A 25,499-nucleotide genomic window follows, 5' to 3' on the forward strand; every position below is an offset into this window, starting at 1 on the left:
TAAACAAGAATCTAATTAAAAAAGCAGAAGTGTGTCAAGTGCTAAATAAGTCAGTGGAATAAAAATAACTAAATTTGATGATATTAATGCACGAAGACAGGCACCACACGCTTGTGCTTTTAAGCACTCAGCAGCACATCTGTTCGTCACATCTCACTCATAGCTTGACTGTCATATGAGGTCACGCCTGCTCGCCAGGCTGGATTAGAGCACTCTGATTGGCTGAGACAGGGGTCCACAGCCCTGAATGTTTTAGATGTTTGCTGGCTTCAACTCACATCATATAAATGAATAAGTCATTAACACACTTTAGCAGAGCTAATGACATGCTGAGAGCCAGTTGTGTTGGAGCAGGACTACATCTAAGACAGTCCAGGACAGGGAGACATAGTTTCTAAATGACATGAGGACCAGGGATGGAGGCAACAGGACACTGATGTCTTTCACCCTTTCTGAGCTGAGTCATCTTACATTGTGTCTTACATTGTGTCCTCTCTGGAGAAACCAACTTCCAGTTTCTGTCCATGAGGCTGACACATTGTTTTCTTTTAAGATTAGGCTCGAGTCTTTCCTTTTTGATAAATTCTATAGTTAGGGTCGGCTTGGGTTTCCTGAGCTATCCCTTAGGTATGCTGCTATAGGCTTAGACTACTGGAGGACAAATTGATCACATTTCCTCACTCTGCTGCTGTCTTTACTTGCTCCATCTGTTTCTATTTGTAATTATTTCTATCCTCAACATGGTTTTTGTCTTTCCTCCAATAGAAAGTACACCGGGACCGGTCATTCTGTGTCTGTTTCTCCTTCCTGTCCTCTCAAATCCAGCCGGTCGAAGTAGAAGGCCGCTCTTCCTGAGCCTGGTTCTGCTGAAGGTTTCTTTCTGTTAAAATGGAGTTTTTCCTTTCTACTGTTGCCTTTGTGCTTGCTCAGGATGGGCGACTGTGACAAAGTGAAGATTTAACGCAATCTGTTGGTTCCTTAGATAGATAACTTGTACTAATTGGCTTTTATAATGAATGTGAATGTTTTTGTACAGTTCTCTGAGACAACTTCTGTTGTGATATGGTGCTATATAAAAAAACTGAATTGATTTTTTTTTTTTTACTTTTGCACATTTAAAGTTTCAAACAAGATGCTTGCGTAAGGTCAGGGTGTCATGAGTCAATGGTAGTAAGGTATATTTCAACAATGCTGCTAAAAGGGGAAGGCCAGCTGAGCTTAAAAAGATAAAAATGGCTACAAAATTTACAGCTATAATGTAGATATCGACAACGTTTTAGTAGCTGAGATTGATCCCTGACATGTATTCTGAGTGCTAACAAATTGTGCAAAATATTTGTTTGAAAATATTGCCATTAACTACTTATAGTCATTTCTGTTTGTCTGTTAAAAAATTATCAAAAGCCACCGGACATGTTTTAAATTAAAGTTTCAGGAATTACATGGATAAAACTTCCATAACTTGTGAATTCTTAGAGCCAACCCAGTTTAAGATGGCTGCTTGCTATAATCAACTGATGTTAGAAAAATGGCTGTAATTTAATCAGCTTCACAGATATTGAGCTAGAAATTAATGTGATTTAATTTTGTTTTGTTGTATATGAACTCAAGTCTGGTATCATTTAGATTCTAGTCTCCAGAAAAACCCTCATTGACTTTTCAGTCAGTTCTCTACTCATGTAAGACCCCTAAAGCTGCTTTTAAGAGCCTCCAAAAGTTATTATCTAGCAGTGGTGGGATATAACTAAGTACAAATACTTCGTTACTGTACTTAAGTACATTTTTCATGTATCTGTACTTTACTTAAGTAGAGTTAAACGTGGGTACTTTATACTTTTACTCCACTACATTTTACATCAAGTATCTGTACTTTCTACTACACTCCATTTCTACAACGCGTTGCATTACAAGTTACATCCATGTTGCGGCTTTTTGATTTGTTTGGTAGTTTGAAAGTAACCAATGGTGAGAGGGGAGTTGGTCCAGTGAATCACTGCAAACTGGGCAGGTAACGTTAGGCCCGCCTTCAAGAAGAGCTGGGCCAATGACATATATTCTAGTATATATGTCACTGAGCTGGGTGCACCTGCAGCACCACTAACACACCCAAAATGTATTCCACCGCAAGAGAGTCAGCCAGAAGATATGCTCCACCCATGACCTTATTGAAAGATTATTGAAAGGCTCAGTACAACAGGACAGCTTCTCTCTCCCAAAAGAGCCAGACTGAACTCAAAAATCTTTGAAAACCAACTTCGTCTGAACTTGAACAAGAAATTCTTGCTGCAATATTAAAATGTGTCAAGTTCATGATGGGACAAGAGATGTCTCCAAATGTCTCGACACTCGGGTCCAAGTTTTAAAAATGGTGTCAAAAAGTCGGAAAGAAAGCACAATGGCTCAGTGGTTAGCACTGTTGCCTTACAGCAAGAAGGTCCTGGGTTCAATCCCCAGTTGGACCTGGGGTCTTTATGTGTGGAGTTTGCAAGTTCTTCTTGTGCTTGCATGGGTTTCCTCCCACAGACCAAAAACATGCATGTTAGGCTCCCTTCAGGCCCAGGCCTCCCATGCAAAAGAGATCTGTGATCTCAGTGGGATTTTCCTGGTTAAATAAAGGTTAATAAATAAATAGCCAAAATTCATCTGAATATTGCGTCCATTTCATTTACAGCCAGTAAAACATCCTAAGAGGTTTGTGATAAGGCGTCTCGTGTATTGTCTTCGTTCTTCATTTTGTCCACACTCTGCAGTCTGTTTTTTTTTTCAAAACGAGCAGTGTTGTCAATCAAGACTTTCACAACACCATGGCTGGAGTTGCTCCATGTGAGGCTGGTTTTCAGCCAACAAGGTGGATGTACCTGTACTCCCATCAGGCTGAGCCCAAAGGAGGCTTCCTACGTGAAAATGAGAAAAGGACAAGGCCAGGAAGAATAATGACAGTGAGAAGTGGAGAGAGGGAGGTGAGAAGAGAGACACAGAGAGGGGAGGAAGAGGATGGAAAAGAAGTTAAATACAAGTTAAGGAAGAGAACGGATGGTGCAACGTCACGATTATAGATGGGTGTTGTTTTCATAGTAGGCTACAGTGAAATATAACAGAGAAGATTGATTTTAAATGTTCTTTAATTTCTTATATTTTCTCATGTTCTCAGCTTTCTGTTGTTTTCTATTTTGTTCTTCCATCGTTTTGTGTTGTTGTTGTTGTTTTCTTGCTCTGCACCCTGTTTGCTTCAGTTAATCTTGATCTCTGCTCATATCTGGTTCTAGTTGCCTACTTCACCTTTGCTGTGACTATTGTTATCCTGCCACGGTGTAAATTATCACCTGATTCCTTTGTCCTTTGTTCCTGTTGTTGGCTGTTTCTGTTATTTTTAGTTTTTTTCCCCCTTCATTTCATGACAAAACACTCTAATGTGATCATCTTTGTATTCAGTAGGAAACACTGATTATAAAATATTTAATTCTCGCTTTTGCCTTTGACAAAGACGGTCGCTCTTAACCTCCCTCCCTTCCTCCCGTCTGCTTTTTGCTTTCTTGTCCTGTCAACCTCAGAGACTGTACACATCTTCTGAATTGGAAATTTTTATGGATTTGATCAGCTGGTCCCTGACACAATCGATAAAAAAAAATTCCACCAGATGACAGGGTGCTGGAGAGCCCTCATGCCCTGAACAAACCCATGCAGTTGGGTATGTCATGGATTCCTGGAATGAGTGGAAGATGGTGCCTATCTGTGCTGTCCATGGAGCACTTAGAAGGCGTGTACATTATTGGATTTATTATAACAGAGTTTCTGCTTTTAGGAATTGGTGGATATCTTGGATATCGACAAATTAGGAAGATGTGGGCAGCAGTTTTGGCCATGGTAAAACTGCCAGCCTTATGTGAAGGATTAATCCGTGCCTCGAGCTCTCAAACTTATATGCTTACTGAGCTCAGCCGCAAGCTGGACGCAATTTCTGAGAATCGTAGGCCACTTGTGGTTCCTGGAACTCACCGGCATGAAGAATTCAATCTTGGAGAATGCTAAATCGAGCACGGACCGGGTGGAATGTCCACAAATCTGGCTGTTTGGAATCGCCATTGAGTGTACCAGCAGAACTTAAAGGCAGGAAGAAAACAGAGTCTGGCAGCCCAAACAATTGTTGTTCATCTGAATTTGGCCTCCCTGCTGGCCTTGGACAGGCCAACTTATCTCAAATTGCTCCTGGAGGATATGTAATTAGAAACTCTGACTGCCCCCTCGAGGACATCTGTGGCCTTATTAGAATCATGATGCTGATAGACACTGTACCATCTTATCAGAACTATGGAACCCTGGAGTGTTTATGGAAACCTCACCAGCTTTGTTGACCTCTATGCATAAATATATTGTATTATGTCATTGTACTGTATGTTGTTGCTTTATGTTGCAAGGTCTTTTTTTCTTTCTTTCATTTTTTATACTGTTTCCCGGCCAGGACATGGTGTGAGACATGATTTTTTTTACTTCCTCCACCCTCGTGTTCTTTTGTTCTCATCTGCCTGTATGTTGTATGTAACTCTCTTGTAAATGAGTCTTCGAGGCTCAATGGAAACTAACCTGTATAAATAAAGGTCTAGTAATAATGATAATATTTAAAAGTGTGATTCATTCATTAAAACGTCATTTTGTGACTAATTTTAGTGCTGGGTTTTGCCTAAATGTAGCATAATCAAACAGAACTGACGTAAAATAAATAAATAAAGCGGATCATTTCTAGTTAAGAGTGAATCGAGAATGAAATGTGAAACAAGGTTGTGTGAGACTTTCACAAACAGGAATGTTTCCTTTGACAAATTCTGTGAATGAATAGACAATTTTAATGAAAAAATGTGTTAAAAAGTACGAACAAAACATTTTTTTTTATCTCCTACACTTTTCATATAACAAACATGAGGCAAAAGTGACATAACTTCATTTAAAAAATTGTTCTTTAGAAAACAAGAACTGTTTTCTTTTATTGAAGGTTAAAATCTGTTTTCATCTGGTTGTAAATACAAAGTGTACAAGTTGATGTGGATATTTTAAGAACTTAGGGCTTGAAAGTGCGTCACGTCACACAGATAATCACAAGATTTCATGTAGAGTTCCTTGTACAGGAAAACAACTCTGTTTTGTCAAAGTATACACCAGTATGCTGACATAGAAGAAGATGTTTGTGATTTTGCGTGTGCAAAATGTAAATACACCTTATATTTATGCAAAGACAACTTAAATCAGAAGCACCAACAGTGAATCAAAACCAGTAGCTTCAAATAGAACAATCCAATAGTCGAGAGAGGCGGTGAGGGTAAGAATCCTGGAACAGCTCTCAGGATGACTCATGATGATACGCTGCAGATTTGTTCGCATAGATAATGACACGTTGCATTTTGGACTGGAGGATGCAAAACTAGCAGAGTTAGTTATCAAGTCTGGGAAAAACGAAATCATGTGAAAAGTGACAAATTTAGAATTATTAATAGTACACATGTACAGGATAGAGATGAACAAACTGGAGTTACATACAGGGCAGCATGGTGGCTCAGTTGATAGAACTGTTGCCTCTTAACAAGAAGGTTGGCGGATCGAATCCCGGCTTGGGGGCCATTCTGGGTAGAGCATGCATGTTCTCTCCGTGCATGCGTTGTCTTTCTATGGGTACTCCAGTTTCCTCCCAGACTAAAAACATGCATGTTGGTTGATTGGTAACCCTAAATTGTCCCTAGGTGAGAGTTGAAGCCCCCCAGTATACTCCCGCGTACATCTGTTCACGCGTACATACGCAGAGGGTTCAGACTTCATACTCGAGCGTACACCCTGAGCGGCTGCAGAGCAGCTCCACAGACGAGGGGCGTTTACCTTCGGGACAAATTGAGGTCGCCGATTGGTCATTTACTGACATGCCTACTGGACAGATTGACAGGTCGAAAAAAAACGAGCGCTGGCAGCCTCAGCCACAGCGGTGTTCTGTGTTTGTATGTTGTTAATAAAAAAAAATAATAATAAAATAAATATATATATATATATATATATATATATATATATAAAAAACAGGAAGCGCTGGCTCTGCAGCCCACACATCAGACCAGCCCAACAGGAAATCTCCAGACCCTCTCGCAGCCATGATGGACCTGAGTTTAATTTGCTCGTGACAAATTCCTTCATTTCTCAAATTTCAGTCATGGCATCAACGGAGGAGGAAGAGATCACTGCCTCTTGGCAAAAAACAAACAAAAGAAAAGGCCAGATCAGGGATGAAGAAGGGGAATTTAATACACTGGTGTTGCATACAAAACAGTTTGTTGCCGGGCAGTTTATTGTGCGACACCGCATGTATGCGATTGTAAAAATTGAGCTTTGCATGACATGCCCTGCAAGGGTACGCTCATACCTCCGCGTACGTACGTGTGTATCTCCGCGTATGGACGTACGCGGGAGTATACTGGGGGGCTTGAGTCAGTGAATAGTTGTTTGTCTATATAGACTTGCAACCTGTCCAGGGTGTCCCCTCTCTCTCGTACAGTGATGGCTGGACATGTGCACCAGTGATCCCCGTGACCTGAAAAGGAAGAAGTGGGATAATGGATGGATGGAGTCACAGAGTATAAAAATAAAAATTTTGCTGAAAAAGGGAGATTAATTAATTTATTGTAAATATGGGGCAACTGAGTTTTAAAGAAACCAATCTTTAAGCTCTTAATTATCTCACTATGTAAAAGTGATACTACATTTCTGTACTTCCAAGTAATAAAAAAAATCTGGCATGTTTTCAGGTAGTTCTAAAATCAGCCAATCAGCATGGATCTGTTGCGCATGCGCCCTGTCGGACAGTTCTGGTAAAACGGATAACAAAAATAACAAACGCGTCAACATGAGGCTGATCTGCAAGAGAGCCCGTAAATACTTTGAGCCTAAAATGTAAGAGCAGTCACCCAGACTCACTTTCTGTACCATAATTTGGCCATTTGGCTCTTTGCGCATGCGCACTTTGGGGTCAAGTTCAGCGTCAACCATTAACGGGTAAAATTAAGTCAATCTCTAAAAATATATATTTTTAAACAATTCAGTCGTAAGGGTTTGATGATGTGTGGGAAATATGACATATTAAACTCTACTGTTTACAAATAATTTGAGCAGGGGAAGAAAATAAGGCCACACATTTAGTAAAATAACACTTTAATTGGGTGCTAATAAGATGATGAGATTCTTTAGAAAAAGACAAACCAAACCGGAAATGGAGCTCAAGCTAATTTCTTTAGAAATTTAGGATATTTATATTTGCAATTTCAAGTTTTAACAGAAACTAGATAATTTTAAATTTAGTTTGGAAGGTAACCATTCTGTTCAGTGAAACACACACATCAGGACAATGCTGATTAAATGTTGATTAAATTATTTGAATCAGGTGTGCAAGAGCAAAGATAAATCAAAATTGGAATATTTTAAAAAAAACAAACAACAATAAGGTATAATACATGAGTTAGTTTTATATCCAACCTTTTAATTGACAGTCCGTGGACAGTTGAAGGCTCAGAAATGACTGAATTCATGGTGTTGGCCACAAGAACAGGCACTAATCCTGAGGAATACTTTGTTGACTTTGTGTTTTATTTTCTGTGCTCTGGGTCTGGGGTTGTAATTAACAGGAGCAACATGGCACGTCTACAAAAAGCCTTTCCATTCAAAGTGCTGCTCCTCTCCTAGTGGGATTTGGACCTGCAGTTTGTCCAAAATGTAGCCACATTTGTCAAATAGCTTGTCTGTCCTTAGCAACCTTAAGTCAGCCATATAAATATTGTAGCACTAAAGAAAGTTTAAATATTGGAAACTATTCATTTTATGAATGATTTTATTCCTTTCTGCTGGGACTGATTTTAACTTTGAGCTCATCTCTTGATTACATGCGAATTAATTTTGAGCAGAGGTAGTTTGCACAGGCTTGAATAACATCTAGCACGCCAGCCAGCTGAATAATGCTGGTTTATGGATATCTCAAAAGCAACACAGCAATTTTTTTTCAGGAATAGACATTTTAAACTTCAGAAGGCTGAACAAATGTAACATAATTCAGTACTACGCCTATAAAAACTGTCATAAAAAAGTAATTGCCTTTAGCAATGATTCTTTCCAAACAATGCATACCAGAGCATTAAAATTTGATTTATAGTTATTTATTGCCTCTTAGCTTTTTTACATTTGATTCTAATCCTTGACGGCAATCAAACTGGAAGAATTAGTCACTTAGATTTATTTTTATTTTTTAAACGCATATTTTTATTTGATACATTAAAATGAAAAATAAACCAATGGTGTCGGGAGGGTTTCTGCTGAGGAAATGTTTGCAGCCTGTGGTGCAGCCTTTAATTCTGTCTAGCTGTGATTAAAGACCTGCTGAAGTAGCTGCTAGGTGGCCATTGAGCAGATGGGTTAAATAATAATGTAGTCGAGTCAGGAGAGGCAGATCAGGGGGTTCATTAGAAGTGTTTTCTGTGGGTGGGGGTAAATTTCTTGTGCTGTTGAGTTTTGAGATGTTAATAATATGGATGAAGATGCTGTAACAATCAGGGGGTAGAGCTGGTGGTGCAAGTTGAAACACGAACGAGGAAACAAAAGGAGCAGAAAGCGACGATGGCGTTATGGGAGGAAATGGAGTGCAGAAGAAAAGGTTGTCACACTTTTTATTTTTATTGCTACGCTCATAATATTAATCATTCCTGCTGTCGTTATCTGAACCATTAACTTCCAAGTTGAAGTTAATTATTTTAAATCAGATTTTAAATAACTTTTCTGTGTTATATTTGAACATTTTGCGTTGTTGAGTGAATAACGCAGAGTTTAATAGTAAATAATTGGCTTCAGTTTCAAATTGGTACTAAAATCAAAAGAAGCAGATAAGCACTTTAATTAAAATGAAGAGATAAAACGGGGCTCCCATAAAGACCCAGGGTCCCCCTTGAGACATGAAGACTTTAGATAAGATCTGAGCCAACTGTGACAAAAATATATAAAAATGAACAGAATGTGTTGTGATAATTGACTGTTGGAGAGTAGTCTTCATATTTGTCACTCCTATAAAGGTTGTCAATTAAAGATGCAAAATACTAATGCTTGCTTTGTGTAATTGCTTTTTAAATTATTCCTGCTATCTCCAATCTGTCAAAGTATATTTGTTGCTTTAAGTGCATTTTGCACAGTTTAACATCACTGTTCTGCACAGCACTGATGACCTATAATGCTATAAATCCTGAAGCAGCAGCTGCACTAACATGCTGTTTAAGATACTCCCCTTCTTGTAGCAGTATATATAGTGTACTACTAATTAAAGGTGAACACACTTTAAGTCTGCTCCATTCAAATTTTGTGATTGTGCTGATGTATCTGCAGGTTGTGCTGCTAGTACAATGCTGTTTTATTAGCAACGTTTCTTTTGTTTGGCAGTCGTGACATCCACCGCTCCTTTCCAACTAATCATAAACCAAAACTTGAACAACTCCATCTTTTGAAAATGTTTTAGCAAGAATCCAACAAAATGAAGTCAGGCCCTCTGGGCGGTATCTTTGTGTTGAAACGTTTCGTATTTCATCCAAAACACTTCATCAGTCAGAGGAGCTGCAACAAATTCAATCTTATAAATAGCACCTTCCCATAGTGGGTCAACCAGTTTGCTGGTGATGAGTGGTTTCTGTAGTCCGCCCTCTCCCCTGCCGACTCGTTTGAGGTTGACTGATCAAGTCTTTTGGATGAAAGATGAAACGTTTCAACAGAAAGAAACCATCCAGAGGACCTGACTTAACTGTGTTGGATTTTTTACCTGAGCATGAATGAGGATGATTTGACAGGAGCTTTTTTTTCTCACATACCGTCAGTTGCTCACTTTAGTAGTTGTTGATATAAATTTAGATTTCTTTAATTGTCGGACTGTCACCTCAAACACAATTTTAGAAACACTTTCCTCTGCAAGTTCAAATATGTTCAATGTTTTAGCTTCTGCAGCTCAAAGTTAATCGTTACGAAGCAGCTTGGGTGCACTTTGTCTTCAAATGATTTGCAGTCATTTTTCAGAACTGTACTGTGTACAACTATTCAAGATTCAAGGATTTTTATTGTCATTCACATCACATGTGGTACATGAGGTGGAACGAAACTATGTACACTATGCAGATGTGGCCATTCAATCTTTTCTTTGCTAAATAAAATGCTCATTGCTGAATAATTCATATTTTAAATTTGATGCTGTTTTACTTGATACTTTTCTCTGGCTGACTTCTCCCTGCACCTTTTCTCATCCTCCCCTCCCTTTTTGTCCTCTCTCCCTCCCCTCTCCCTTCACTTCCCTCCCACTTCTCTCTCTCTCTCTCTAAAGAGCACTCTGTGTCCATGCTTCCCTTCATTTTCCAGCCCAACATGTTGGCAGGGAGAGGGAAGAAAGGATGCTGCGCTCGACTCTTGGTGCGTTCCTGCCACCTCTCCAGCCAGCGCACGCTGCCTCTGACTCAGCCTCGGCTCTCGGCTGTCTCCGGCTGAAGGACTTGAGACAGGAGGCAGAGGAGGAACCAAAGAGCAAACTGGAGCTCAGGAGTTCTCAGTCCAGGGTCCCCAACAGGAACAACAGCACAAGAACAGAACAGAACAACAAATGCTCTCCTTCTTTGGTGGAAACAACTAATACCTCAGCAGTGACCACCTCCTCCTCTTCTGGTTTCCCTCCCTCCTTTTCATCCCTCTCGGCTCCAAGATCTATGTGGCAAGAGGCAATGAGGAGAAAGTGGTACCTTCTTGACGGAAAAGTGGACAAAGGAGGAGGTGAAGAGAAGAGGAAGAACTCCCCAGACTGGCTCTATGAATCCTACTACTGTATGAGCCAGCAGCATCCTCTCATTGTGTTTTTGCTCCTCATAGTGATGGGAGCCTGCCTGGCTCTGCTGACTGTGTTCTTTGCTTCAGGGCTGGTAAGCCATTTACAACACGCACCAACTACATGCACTAATGCAAATTATAATTTGACGAATGAACAAAAATCCGGCTTTATATTTCAGCATAATATCTTACAAATCCCAGTTAATGAGATATTACTTTAAAATATGTAGGAAATCATTTGGGATGTAAGCTCTTTAGTGTGTAGACAGCTGTGGAAATGTGCACACATGCTCTAAACGCAAGCGCATAAACCTTGTCACAAAGTGACTCAAATATAATCATGCACACATGGTTGTGCAATATCGATATGCATCCATGTGTAGTCTCAGCCTGAAGGGAGAGGATCAACTGATTGTTCATCTGCAGCGAAGAGCCTGTTTTTATTTCTCACTATCTAGACAAGATTACAGTGTGCTTGTTTGAAAACTGCAAAATGCAGAGCAAGGCACTCTGCAAATTTATTTAAAATTAAAGTATGTGTTAATTTTCTGGTTTGCTTTAAAATATGAATGACTAATTTAAATAGTGTTTTTAAAAAACTCTACTTTCTAATACAACTTTATTACAGCCAACGTTGTTACTTAAGCAAAGTATTCTTTATGTTCTTTGATGGAGTGTGGTAATACATAAGAATGAATCCAGAAAACAGTTTGAAAGTAAAACACGGAGCATGCTGACACACCACAGCAGAGAGGCAATGTACTTCTGGAGACACAAAAAACTATCAATGTATAAAAGCACTCTGCTTTTTTTATTTCTGCCACTCACAAGTGGGTTCAGACAGAACTGGATCGACCAGTCTTTCTAAGCAGTGCAGTCCTGCTTTTGATTAAATTAAGAAACATTTTAAATGTTTTTAAAGTTCTAAATCAAAAAAAACTTGAAACCATCTATTATTTTTATTATTGTGACTTTTCTCTACAACCTAAACATTGTTTTTTTAAATAATTTAGTGTAGACTGAAGTTTAGAAGTTGCAACACTGATGTCAAGTTAAAAGGCTGAATGCTATACGACCATACATAATTAAACTGGTTCAGAATAAATTATTTTTCTACATAAAATGCAAAACATTTCTTGTTTTTGCATTTCTGCTCCTTGGTGGTTTTTTTTTCCCATCATCCTCTAATTCTTTTCATTCTTCATTTTTTTCCCTGTAGCTTTCATTTTCCTCCCCTCATCCCTCCATCCTTCTGGATGGCTGACCTAAATCCTTTGCTGTGTTGAAGGTCTGCTCTGGGCAAGACAAACTCTGGCTGTCTGCAGTCACAAACATCCTCCCATGTCCCAACGCATCGACCGTATGTGGGGAAAAGACAGAGGAGGTCAGAGCAGGGGCTGCAGAATCAAAATAAAGTGCACGAGTGCAAGAAGTGATGTTCCTCTTTCAGAAGAACAGATTATAATGTGTTGCTCCTGTAAATGGGAACGGTGCTTTTACCATTTAGTCTTTGCATTTTATTAAAATGACAATCTGTATATTCATTTTTAATTATGATTGGTCTGCTGGGATAAAAACAATGACTAAACTGTGAAGCCTTCAGAGCAAAAGTAAACAATTTGCTTACATTAATTTTAAACAAAATCAAACATTTGAATCTGCATCTACCCAATATTTGCAGCTAATAATAAATTTCTGTGAAAAATTTCTATGGCTGCAAAGATCTGAGACATCTGCTTTTATTACCCTGTCCTGACTGTTTTTCATCCTCGGTTGCACCAGTCTGATGAAATGAAATCTAATAAAAGCAGACAGAGCATGCATCCCATCTTCCTGTACCGTTCTCAGCTGTTTAACTTGATCAAACTCCTGCTCTTCATGTCTACGTGTGTACCAGAAAAGTAGTTGGACATCTATCACGAAGTCTTTTTAACCTTCACTAAGGGTTCACCAGTGAGAGCTCTTCAAAATGTGCTTCTTTCTGTGATGTGGGATTAGATTAGGATCAAGTAATGGAAGAATATATTAGTAAAAGAAGAAGAATAGAAGAAAAAAATGTCAACTTTTTTTACGTTTTCTGCTTTATTGCCCCCGATCGTGGAGCGAAAAGCTTAAATGGAAATACCCACCATGTGTTTGTGCATGTTTGAGCATGAGAACTTGAAAAATAAGCGATGGACCAACTTCCTTTTTGGTGTATGGCTGCATATAGGTACAAGAAAGGTTCCTATCAAAAATTGGGTTGCCAAGTCAAAATACAAGATGGCTACCACTATATGTACCGATATGTAAATCAAACACCCCAAGTATTTGAAGAAACTACGCTTCTAGTTTTTATGTTGCTTAAAAGAATAGTGTGCTATACTGGATAAAATGTCTCCCTCCACTCACTAGGATCCATCACTCTGCGTCGCCTCGGACAAGAAAAAAAAAAGACCCATCCTCTGTTGTTCTCCACTGTGTAACTCATACCCACTCAAATATCTTGTACCAAAAATATTAAGGTTTACTTAAATTCCCTATTCAGTTCCAGTCCAGAAAAAAAAAAAAATCTTAAACTACAAACATTCACTATTCAACTCACTCAGCAACGAGGGACATCGGGGTACTGCTGGATTATATTTGAATCAGTTTCTTCAAAATTTTCTTGAATTGTTTGAAAACACCTTTTGATTCCAAATAGTATATTCAAGTGTTTTCCCCTTAAAAAAAAAAAATCTTTATTTTTTTCAATTTCAGAACATTGCAGACCACGTGGCCTTCATCATCACTGTGCCCACAGCACTGGCTATATTCCTGGCTGTGTTTGTTCTTGTCTGCGTCGAGTCCATCTTCAAGAAGCTTTTGCGTGTTTTCTCCTTGGTCATCTGGGCCTGCTTGGTTGCGATGGGCTACCTTTTTATGTTTACTGGAGGTATCGTCTCTCCTTGGGATCAGGTAAGGTCTTACGTGAGATTATGCGGTCAATTTGTGGTACGTGCTATGGTTCATTACGTGCACGTCTTATTTGAAGCTTTATGGAAAAACTGGTGGCTTTCCGTCTTTTCCCTGCACTTCAGTCTTTGAGTTTTCTGACGCTACCTCAGGGTCCAAAAAGATGTTTGTTCTCTCCAACCGACAGAAGAGATCTAGACCAAAGTGGTTTGCTGAACAACTCGAATCTTAGAAAATGTTTTTATTGGTTCATTGAAACATTATGGTATTTGGGAAAGCTTTGCATTTCTGTCAGTTTCTTATTTACACAAAACTCTGGGTATTTGCCGGGTGGCACTTTCTGTCCAAGTAATATGATACTCCTGCCAGAAAAAACTCTAATTTCAAATTGACAGTGGTAGAAAGCTTTATAATGCAATTTATATTAATTACTATTAAACATTTAAGAGTGGAGCTCTTTCATGTCGGCAGCAGCCCACTTTAGACTCTGGAGTCCACTTTAAGGACTGTACAACACAAACTTTGATTTGTGGTGTGATGACGATATACGTTGGGTTTATTCTAATGAATTATTAAGATAAGTATCTGATTCAAAGCTCTTTGTGGTGTTTAGCTTCAACAAAGTAGTTTTTGTGGTGCTGTGATTAACATTGACAAAGGCTGTACAACACAAGTGCTGCAAAATATAACATTATTATTTTATGAAAAATTGATTATTAGGGTCATTTTTGGTCGGGGGCAAAAAATAAAAAAAACATTAGCAATGTAGTCCTTGAAGATGTGTGAAACACTTGTAAAGCAATACAGAATTCTTTGCATCTAATGAAATGTTTTAGGCCAATACCTTACATATTCAGTTTCAATATGCATAGAAATCAAGTGTATTTGGAAATAGATTGGCTGTTACTTTTGCTGAAACTCTTGTGGAGCACCAGTGTTACGAATATGTTGCACATTATACACAGAATGTAAAATATACTGAACCCTGTCATGACATTGTGGTGAGGAAATGCCAGCTATTTTTGAAGACTGCAGAGTTTTCTTTTCCATATTAATGACGTATTTTAATATTCCTTACATTAGAATTGTACTATACAGTGTATAAGTGCAATGTGTCCTGTTTCCTAACATTACATCTTGACTTGACTGGAGTTAAATGTATTAAGGTGTATAATTGGTAGTTTCTAGCATCCTTCACTAAGCTCTTTGAAAATACCATGGTGTATAAGCTCTTCATCGTTTGAAAGCTGCACTCATTCAGCAGTACTTAGTAATACAGGTGTCCAGTGTGGACTCATTGGTCACAAAGGAGGTAGCTGAAGATGCACTGATTCACACGCCTCACCATTCATTACTTCCTGTGCTTACTGCAAATGTTGGGTCATTATGCCACTGTTGTTTTTTACTGCAGCATCTTAACCACATTAATTAACACTTTCTCAATAGACATTATTTTTTACAGGTGCTGCAGTTTGTGTCATTTTGAAGGGGTTGCCATTTTGTTGGTTGAGGGAAGCAATTCATTATAACCCTTTTACGTTAGTCCATCTTAGTACTCAGTGTTCGTTATTTTAATTCTCTATAGATGAAAATGAAAAACTTTCTTCATGTATTGGTAAAAAAAAGTGAGTCACTCTGTTTATCCCTTTATGCAGTCGGTGATGAAAAATCTTTGAATAATACATATGTGCTCTTTGCCAATAACCCAGGCTACCTTTTAGGCCTCCCTTAAGACATACTAGTCAACATAAGAAAGTCAGTAAATGTTTTACTGAAAAACAGAGTCAGCTTAAATATTTGAAATCCTTTGTTGCAGATAATCTTATATAGACATAAACCTAAGAAGGGTTAGACAATTATAAATTTGGAACTACAGAGACATGAAAAATGTCTGTGGAGACTCTTTTTACATACATATGTGTGGCACTGATTAGTTTTAACCATGGACCACAGAAATGTGAGTTTGGACTTGTATATTTCTGACTTCAATGACTTACATGGTGTACCTGAGCTGTGATGTTGTGCACGCTCCTTCAGGCTGATTTAGTGCCAGATTTTCCCATGAGCAGGCATCTTTAGTTGGTGGTTTTGGCTTTTCAAAGGATATGTTTGGCTAATATGCAGTTTGTGATTTTACTCCCTTTAAGCAGTGCATATCAATCAACTTAAATAGTAACAATTTCAAAAACTGCTTGGCTGAGAATTTCCTCTGAAAAGAACAAACTTGAGTTAACTCTTACAAATGACTTGCTGTCGCAGTGCATGATGCTCATAAATTGAAACAGAGAAAATATGGACTTGGGTATCCTTTTTTTATTTAATTTCAGTTTACATATACCTTTTATTGATCAGTTCACATAATCACACAGTGTTCACATTTCAAAACTTCCAGGTCAGTCGAAAAAGGTAATTTTTAAATGGAGTGAAGTATATAGATCGCCTACAGAGTTGCTGTTGCAGCAATCTTATAAAACAATTATCCCCAACCTATTACTCTGAGATCTCTAACTTTTTGCACCCACAAACAGCCTCCTGTTGGTGTGAGCATGCACATTCTTGAATTTTCTGGGAAATATTGCACATCGATATTTCATTCTCACAATGTAAAATACCGAAAACTAATTAATACATACTTTTGTACATAAAAGTCAATAAAAAAGCAAGTGTAAATGTCCAAAAGACTAGATTTAAATGCCAACCTTTAATACTGGAAAAACCTATGAATCTGTTTGTGCCGAGGGACTGGATCTTTGGGATGAATCAGTCTTTGCCGTAATGTATTTGGGGTTTAAAAGCCACTGGGACGTCATCTTTAGAAAATAAACGTCTCAGTATCTCTGAAACTCCCGCAACATAAGGAATTTTTTTCATTCAACCTTTATTTATACAGGCTAGCCTCATTGAGCCACGAGGACTCATTTACAAGAAGGACCTGTACAATGACCACTGGTCTGGGTCTGTGTTCCTCATTTTCACTGGATTGCTGACTGGAGTCCTGTTTGGGTTTCTACTCTGCTTGAAGGCCCAGTTAGGATATCCACCTCTAGAGCCTGTCTTGTGCAGGATTTTTCCTTCTGCCTGGCTCCTGAGTTTGTCGGGACACTGTCTGTTCTGTGGTACAGAGTTCTGATGACTCCAAACTAGTGATTTAGTGCGAGATGGGAGTCAAACCACAAGTATTGATCTTTGTGGCTGGGTTTGCGGTAAACATCAGTTTGCAAATGTCCTCAATCAGAGACTGAGACCTCACAGTCCAAGAAAGCCCACCTGCCATTTTTTTTTTACATCTTCTCATGAGAACTTGATGTATTTATCCACAGAGTTGATGTGGTCAGTAAAATGGTGGACTTCCTGAGATTTACCCAGGTGTCATCAACATACCTGAACCAATGACTTGGTGGTGTCCCTGAAAAGGACGTCAAGGCTCTTTTTCTACCTCCTCCATGTACAGGTTGAGAAACTGGGGGTCCCATAGCAACCCATAGTTTTGCCTATAATCTTGGCCCCCATATGTGAAGTAGGTTGACTGCAGGCACAGTTTCAAGAGTTGGCTCAGTTGTTCTGTGGAAAGTGTGGTATTGCTGCCAAGCGTGGTGTCTGATTTGAACCTTAAATCGACCACCTCTACTGCCTCATCAACAGGAATGCACGTAAAGAGTAGCCATTTATACACGGACATAAGTAATCTGATCAAACAGCCGTTCAGAATAAAAACGCGTCATGTAAACACCCCATACGAGTTGTTTTTTGTTATTCAGCGTGATCCGAAATGATTTGTGATCAGAACAAAATGATTGGTTTACGCCGATTCATAACCCGAACGGTGAGCATGTAAACGCTTGATCTGTTCATTTTTTTCTAATCGTGAAAAACTGACCTGACTGCGCATGTGCGACCTTATGTCATTTCAGCCTGGTTAATGCTAATAATATTAGCATGTCGGGGAAGCAAAACTGGTCGATGAGCGTCAACATTTCTACTAATTCAAAAAGCGTTCAATACAAAAACAACTGGACTTTATTTGTATTATTTTTATTGCTCCTCGGATGAGGAGCGAAACGTCTTCTGTTACAAATAAAGTCCAGTTGTTTTTGTATTGAACGCTTTTTGAATTTATCATGTCCTGGATGACTGAGAATCTTCACCAGAACATTTCTACTAGAAACTTTGAAAGAGCTCAAAATGATCTGTAGTACCTGTAGCTCAGTCAGGGAGTGCGGTAACGTCTCCACCGTCATTAAAACCTGGCGCAGGTCCATTTTGGGTGCTCAGGTTTGTTTACGTTCATCCTGGAAGTAAACTGGAAGTAGAACTTCTTATTCTGTGTTTTTTTAAGGAGAGTTTACCACTCTGCATGTCAGTACTGCTGTTCAGAACAAAGCCCGCTGCATGTAAACACTCGTCATGAACAGATTGTGCCCATTTAAACAATACATTTGAATTATTTAATCTGAAAATATTTCAATCCGGTCAAAAAAATGTGCACATGTAAACATAGCTAGTGATGTGACATCAAAAGAGACCATTGTTTCATCAGCCTCCATGATGACATCCCTCACCTTATCCACAAAGTCCATGGTGTTCTGTATGTGGTGTTCTGAGCTGCCAACTAAAGGGATGAGTACAGACGCCAGATATTTGGAAACATTGTTTGTGATACTTAATCATGCTAAGATGAAACATTTCAACAAAGAAGAATCCGTCCAGAGGACCTGACTCAACCTTGTTATATCCACCTAATGTCTCCTCACAATCACTTCTCCTAATGTTAGTTTGTATTTCCCACTTTAAAACCCAAAATCAGATGGACCTTTATCCTCTCCATGAAGCTCAATCTAGTTTCTAAATGTGAGCAGAAGAGCATATCTGTGTAGTCCAGCCTCTTTCCCTCACTGACGTCGGTTCTCTTCCTCCTCCTCCTCCTCCCTGAGCCGTCTCTCAGAGGCAAGTGCCAGATGCACATCAGCTTGGTATTGAGCCAATCTCATTAAGGGAGTGGAGTTTTAGTCAAGGAAAGTCCATGTCAGAGTCAAACTGTGAAGAAATGGGTATGTAGCAGCAGGGCAGGGACTTCTGGTGATGAAGAAGGTAAAAGGTTTAATACAGGATTTGATGTAAGGAAAAACTTCTTATTTTGCTTAATTTAATTAATGGATAGAAAATTACAAACCAAACATTTTGCAGATTTTACCATTTAAATTACATTTAATGACACATCTTCACTGTTTTAAATAAGTCTGCCTTTTTACCTTGACTTCGTGAGACCGTCTGTAAATAAAAAGAGCATCTGTCTCCTTTAAGTAGCAGACGGACACACACAGTTTGATCACACAGCTAACCACACACACATTTCACATTGTAAGTTTAACTTGAAAACTAATCACAGCTACAGACGGTGGACTAAAAGCCTGATGTAATGTGACACGTTGTCTCCATAATTAGTTTTATGGACCTTCCTCGGTGTCATTATCACAAAAATGAATTATGGGCAGGAGCAAAGTTGATTTTACAGGGATGGACCACAACAAAGGGTTTACCGAATTGCTGGAGAAGAAGATACTTATGGGTCTCTTACCTTTAATATCCATTATAACGGAAGCCAGTACTGTTGTGATTCTGTATTATGTAACATCTCCTGCCTTGAAACTTCTAAATTATCATCATCATTTTTTATGATTGAGTTAAAAGCATTGGATTTACAAAACTTAGTTTGGGCTTTAGGTAAATTATGTTCCTGGGTGAAGTGTTAATTTACAGCAATTATCGGCTCTAATCAGTTTGGATTCAAGTTAACACACTCCTTTTTTAATATAGGGATTAAAAAACTGTTTCCGGGGTATCTTGTATCCTAAATGTCTAAATAACAAGTTGCTCATAGAGTCCTATATTTTTCTACTAGTGTATTTTTTAGATGTTACATATTTTTGTCATATAATTTTATAGGTCACAATTGAGTTTATTTTGTTATTCTTGGTAGATTGTAGGACAGGAGAAGTTCAGTTATATGAATGTTGAGCTGGTGTCTGTCTCCAGAAGTCACTGTGCGAGAGGTGGGGGCACCTGCAGCTCTCCAGTCCATCATAGGGACACAACATATTTGCATTAAAAGGTCCGGCCCAGCCCTGGTCAGCCCAACCCAGGTCTTCCCCAGTTCAGCACCTCCATGTTTGTTTTTGCAGGCAGGCAGGATCATCATAGCAAGAAAAGCACCATTTTTTTTGTGTCATCAAACTATAGAAAGCATGGATCCCATGCTATTGTTCATCGTTCTTGAGAGGCAGACAGACAAACGGCACTTTACCCTCTCACTCACGTAGGAACAAGTTAGTTGCTAATTAACCTACCATGCTTGTTTTTGTTTTTGGATTGTGGGAAGAAAAACGCGCATGCACAGGGAGAACATGCAAACTCCACCCACAAAGGCCTTAGACCAGAAGGTGATCCGGCAACCTTCTCGGTGTGAGACAACGGCTTTAACCACTGCTTCGCCGTGGCAAAGAGTCATAATATTATATGAATAAATAACGTGCATCCAGCAAAAGGTCCGTCAGGTAGTGACAAAGTTCAGTTTATACTCCAATCAAAGGCAGGTTGCAGTGTTGTATGGACTTTTGCCATTGTCAACATTGTTCTTTAACAATCCTGCAGTTTACTTTGTTCAAAACAACCTATGCGGACTTGCAGAAAAACATGAAGTAAGCATGACTTTTAACCATTGCACTTACACATTATGGTGTAATTAAAAAGCACCTATTTTGTCTGTAAGTGCCTCTGTAATAGTAACACTGTTGTTCTTGTTTTAGGTGAGAGCCAAACGTGCCTGTTCGGTTACACTGTATGAGATTTCCTCCGGGCTCTGGTGTCCAAACCACAGTGCTCCTAAAGGGATCAGAAATTTGCTCCTGTCTGTGTTAGTAATGTTGCTGTGTTGGTCTGGAAATTTCTACCATTGATTTGTAAATGCATACTTGCACTTTTTTAAAGATGTGAGTTTTTCATGTTCAGAATAGTTATTTAAGAATAACTAATTGCTTTTAGATATAAAAAATACAAACAAATGTTAAATCATCCTAAGTGGACTTGCTTCATGATTGTACTTGAATATAATAACCACAAACTGGACAATAGAGAACATCCTCATGTTTGGAGTAAATGTATAAATATGCAAAAAATGTTGGGGGCTCATCCTTTAAACGACGACGGCAGCTGACTGGCTGGCTCCAAGACCGCAATAATAACTAAAAAAATACAGATACTGATTTTGATCTGTATCAAAATCAGTATTTATTCACTTCTAAGTGGGTCATCCCTCATTTCTGATAAATATTTCATTCAGATCTGTTCATTTCATTTTGACTTACCCTACAGACTAACGGATCAAAGCCAGCTCAGCCACTTATTGTCTCCGTTTACTGGACTGTTTTTAGTAATGGCTTCAACTCTGTTTGTTTTTACTGATGCCTGTTACTTTAAAGTAGCTGCATTCAGTTATTTTTCTTGAAGTCATCCTCTCCAGAGGAAGCTTTCACTTACTTTAAAGATGCTTAATATTCCGGCATGATTGTCTGTATTTTCATGCATGCATTGTCTTCAGGGGGTCAGACAGTATTTCGTGTGCTGCAATTTGCATTAACATCCCTAATTGCTGCAAAATGAAGTGGCTGTGTTTATATTTAACACCTTTGCATGAACAGACAAATTATTGTTTGTTACTTTCCCTCTCTTCCTTCCTTCCCTCTCTCCATCTCACTGCCATCACTCTGTATCCCAGCTTTCCCACTAGCCTGGAAACCAAACAGTGAAAGGGTTTCTGTCAGGTGGCTGTAGCCTACAAGAGCCTCTTTCTATTCATTCACGGCAGCAGATGAACGACTTTAACCCTGCAGCAGGAGGTGAACTGAGAGCAGTTTGTGTAGGGATGGGATCAAATAAAAACACACCGTGTTTCATTAAATGTGTAGATTTGAAATGGAGCAGCTGAAGGTCTGGTTTTTTTATTTTTATTTTTGCACTCGAGAGAATTTAGGCAAGCTGATGATATTGATAGTGGATTGATCATTTAGTACTTGGGACTGAAATACTGAAATCTGAAATAAATGTTGCTGTTTTTCTTGCTTACACAATTGCATTTTGAAACTAGAGAAATTGCATTTCCTGCAAAAATACAGTTTGAAGGCTTATTGCTGAAGAACTTGCAGAAAATCAGCTGAAACTAGCTAAAAAAAACCATGCTGAATTTTAGCTGCAAAGGAAGGACGAGCCTAAATTAGCAGAAGAAAGCAGAAAGAACACATATTTGTTGAATTAGGTTTAAATAAGCAGAAATGAACATAAAAATTATAAAATTAGCTTAAAACGAAGAAACTGAAATTAGCAACACAAAATAGCTGAAAAGTAGCTGAAAAGGCAGAAAGAAGCCTAAAGTAACAGAAGGAAGTGGAAGGATCTGGTATGAGCTCCAAAATGTGGAACTAGCTGAAAAAGCTAAATTTAACACACACACACAAATCAGCAAAAAAGTTTCTGGATTAGAAAATGCTGATCAGATTAAAGCTGAAAGGAGTATAACAAACTGCAAACAAACACAATTCTTGAAAATTAGCAGAAAGTAGTTAATTAGGCTGAAAGTAGCAGAAATTACCACAAAAGCTTGAATTTATCTGAAAACGACTGAAATTAGCTTAAAAAATTTTTAAAGGTAGCTGAAAAGGTAGAACAAGGTTAAATTAGCAGAAGAAAGCAGAAATAACACACTTGCCAATTTGCCTGAAAGAAGCAGGACAAAAAAGTGGATATATCTGAAAAAAGCTGAAATTAACAAAAACAGCTGAAAAAATAGCTGAAAGTAGCTGAAAAAAGTTTAAATTTGCACAAGGAAGAAGAAAGAAGTTGAACCAGAACAAGATGTGAAAGGAGCAGTAAAAGGTTGTAAACAGACCAACATTTTTCCGTCAGATCTTCTGGACAGTTTCTTTTTTTGTGCTGAAACGTGCTGATGAAGCCTTCCGGATCGAAGGCGAAACGTTTCAGCACAAAAAAGAAACTGTCCAGATGACCTGACTGAAAAATGTTGGATTGTATACCTGGATTATTGAGCATGGACTTTGTTGTTGTAAACAGACCTAAACTTTTGAAGGATGTAAAATGAGCTCAATTCATTTTCTATGAAAAAAATGGCAGAAAAGACTAAATATGTCAAAAAGCTAAAGCTGCACCAATACCAAAAGCCATAGCAGGATTGTCCTGAAAGAGCTGAACATTTTGATTCATGATTTATTGAAATAACTTGAAAACTGTGGGACGAGAATCATGCTGAAAAATGTATGAAAGAAAAATGGATAACAATAGTGTGAATGCTTCATAAACATTCACACTGTTGTGTACCTCTCTAGTGCTTCTATGTTTGTCAGGCACATATTATGGAATAGGCTCTGTGTGTATGTCCATAAATGTTCTTTTTTTTCTTGCCCAAAACTTCTGATCTGCTCAAGATAATTGAACGAAACCTGAGACACGTACACATCATCACTAGACAGAGTGTCATAAACATTTTTCTTCACCTTAGCTCTAACATCAAGGTCACATATCAAGTTCAAAAGTTATCAAAGGTCTTTGCTTGTCCAGGCCATTGCTATAGATTGTTATATCGCTATATAATAGTTATAATGTGTCGTATGCTGTACTCGTTCTCTTTTTCATGCATTTATTTTTTCAAGCCTACTTTTTCCTCAGCTGTCACTTTTCTTTTTTTAAAGTATGTCTCTTTCTCTCAACAGGTTTCTTTCTTCCTGTTTATTGTGTTCGTTGTTTACACCATGTTGCCGTTCTCCATGCGTGAAGCCATCATTGCCAGCGTTCTGACTTCTGCGTCTCACACCGTTGTGTTGAGTGTCTGCTTGTCCACAGCAGCTGATCACCTGGAGGCAGTCGTGTGGCAGGTAAGGTGTCCGAGCTGAAGGTGTTCACAGCAGACGGCACATTACAGATGAGAAAATAAAACAACTTGTGATTTAAAAAAAAGAAACACCTTTTTGTCCATTTTTATAAAACTTATTGATATTGTTAGGATTAATAATAATAATGATGATAATAATAATAATATTGGCTATTGTAGTGCTGAATTATTAAATCAATATAGAAATACGACATTCATTATTGTGTGAATGCTTATAAGCATTCACACTATTGAGATCCTGTTCAAGTGTCTTGGGTATGTTTTTAATAATGAGGACAAAGGTCAGGGTCAAAGGTCACCACTTTAAATCAAAATTTAATCAATTAAAATTATGTCATTTGATTACCGTTTATCATAAAAATGTCAACTTTCTTAGCTGGATGCCTCATGGGTCAACAACGATCTCTATTGATTTCAGGTTCACGGGGTCAAAGGTCACCCCTTTAAATAGCTCTAAATTGATAACTTTCCCTTTGATGTGTCAAACTTATGCCATGTCTCGCTATGTCTGCATCCAAGCTAGTATTTCCTTTTCTCAATTTTGCTAGGTTCTTGCTACTTCTGGCTCTAAGCTAGTATATTCTTGCATGTTGCTAGGATTTTGCTACTTTTGGCTTTTAGCTAGCTTTTTTTGGCATTTTGTTAGCTTTATGTTATGGCTGTCTCTTTGTTAGCTTTATGTTATGGCTGTCTCTAAGCTAGCTTTTTCTTCCTTTTTGCTAGTGCTTTGCTACGTTTGGCTCTCAGCTAGCATTTTTCTGCTTTTGCTAGCATTTCGATACTTGTGCCTCTGCACCTGCTTATTCTGATCTCTGCTCTGTACGGAGATCAGCTGATAAGCTGCAGGAGGAAGTTTCTCTCACAGCTGCGGGCTGCACACATGTGCTAAATCATTTAAAATAATTTATTTTAAATAAAAAATCCATGCCGATTGTGCAGCTCATCCATCAATCAGTCATTGTGTGTCATGTCCAATCTTACTTTGAAAAAATGCGATAGAGCGAGTCCACGAAAAATGAACAACAAAGTAGCGAGGCACTACTGTACATTATTTTTTTATACATTTTTAACTGTTCAAATTCAACAAGCAGTGATGGCACAGCAATGAACAAATCATAGATTCAGCAGCTTTCAGCAAAATTATTCTGCAATAATTCACAGGAAGTGCAAATCTTTCTAGTTTGTCTAAAGCAGTTTCCTTTCATTTTAATTCTACAGTTAGTTTTAAAGATGATATTTGCTCAGTAAAATGCAAATTTAGAATTCGTAAAAAGTTGGAAATTCTGTGATTTAAAAAAAAAAAGTCTTTATTTAATTTACTTTATTTGTTTTAGGTTTTTCAAAGGTCTCTATCTTGCATTAATTCTATGTACAAAATACTGAAGCAGTTTATTTTACTGAGAAATGAACTATTTGTCTATACTATAAATGTAAACAGTTTAAGTGTGATCACATTCATTGAAAAATGTTTTACTTGTTTGTGTGAACAACCTTGGTATTCAGGCATGTCATAAAAGCTGCCCTTCACTAATAAACGTCAAGCCATATCTGACCCACTGAAGCACTTCAGACTATGTCTTTGATCTTTATTGAAATCCACCAACAAAAAACAAGTTTTTCTAATTTTCATAGAATCTTGATCACCCTCCACCATGGAAGGTGGGCAAGATGCAATTTTGTTTTTGTATTTCAAATTCAATTCAAATTCAAAAATACTTTATTAATCCCCGAGGGAAATTAAATGTTGTTG

The 25,499-nt window shown here is 38.2% G+C and overlaps 1 protein-coding gene across 1 annotated transcript in view; it reads left to right on the forward strand.

Moving 5' to 3' along the window:
* The first annotated feature begins 10,904 nt into the window (after positions 1 to 10,904).
* The window catches only part of adcy2a (adenylate cyclase 2a), a 61,907-nt gene continuing 47,312 nt past the window's right edge, over positions 10,905 to 25,499 (forward strand). The window contains exons 1-3 of the mRNA XM_037677264.1: positions 10,905 to 10,952; positions 13,600 to 13,797; positions 23,571 to 23,732. Coding sequence (XP_037533192.1) covers positions 10,905 to 10,952; positions 13,600 to 13,797; positions 23,571 to 23,732 — 408 coding nt within the window. The remainder of the gene's footprint in view (positions 10,953 to 13,599; positions 13,798 to 23,570; positions 23,733 to 25,499) is intronic.

This window comes from Nematolebias whitei, chromosome 5 (genome assembly GCF_014905685.2).
Source record: "Nematolebias whitei isolate Nwh7 chromosome 5, NemWhi1, whole genome shotgun sequence".
Lineage (NCBI taxonomy): Eukaryota > Metazoa > Chordata > Actinopteri > Cyprinodontiformes > Rivulidae > Nematolebias > Nematolebias whitei.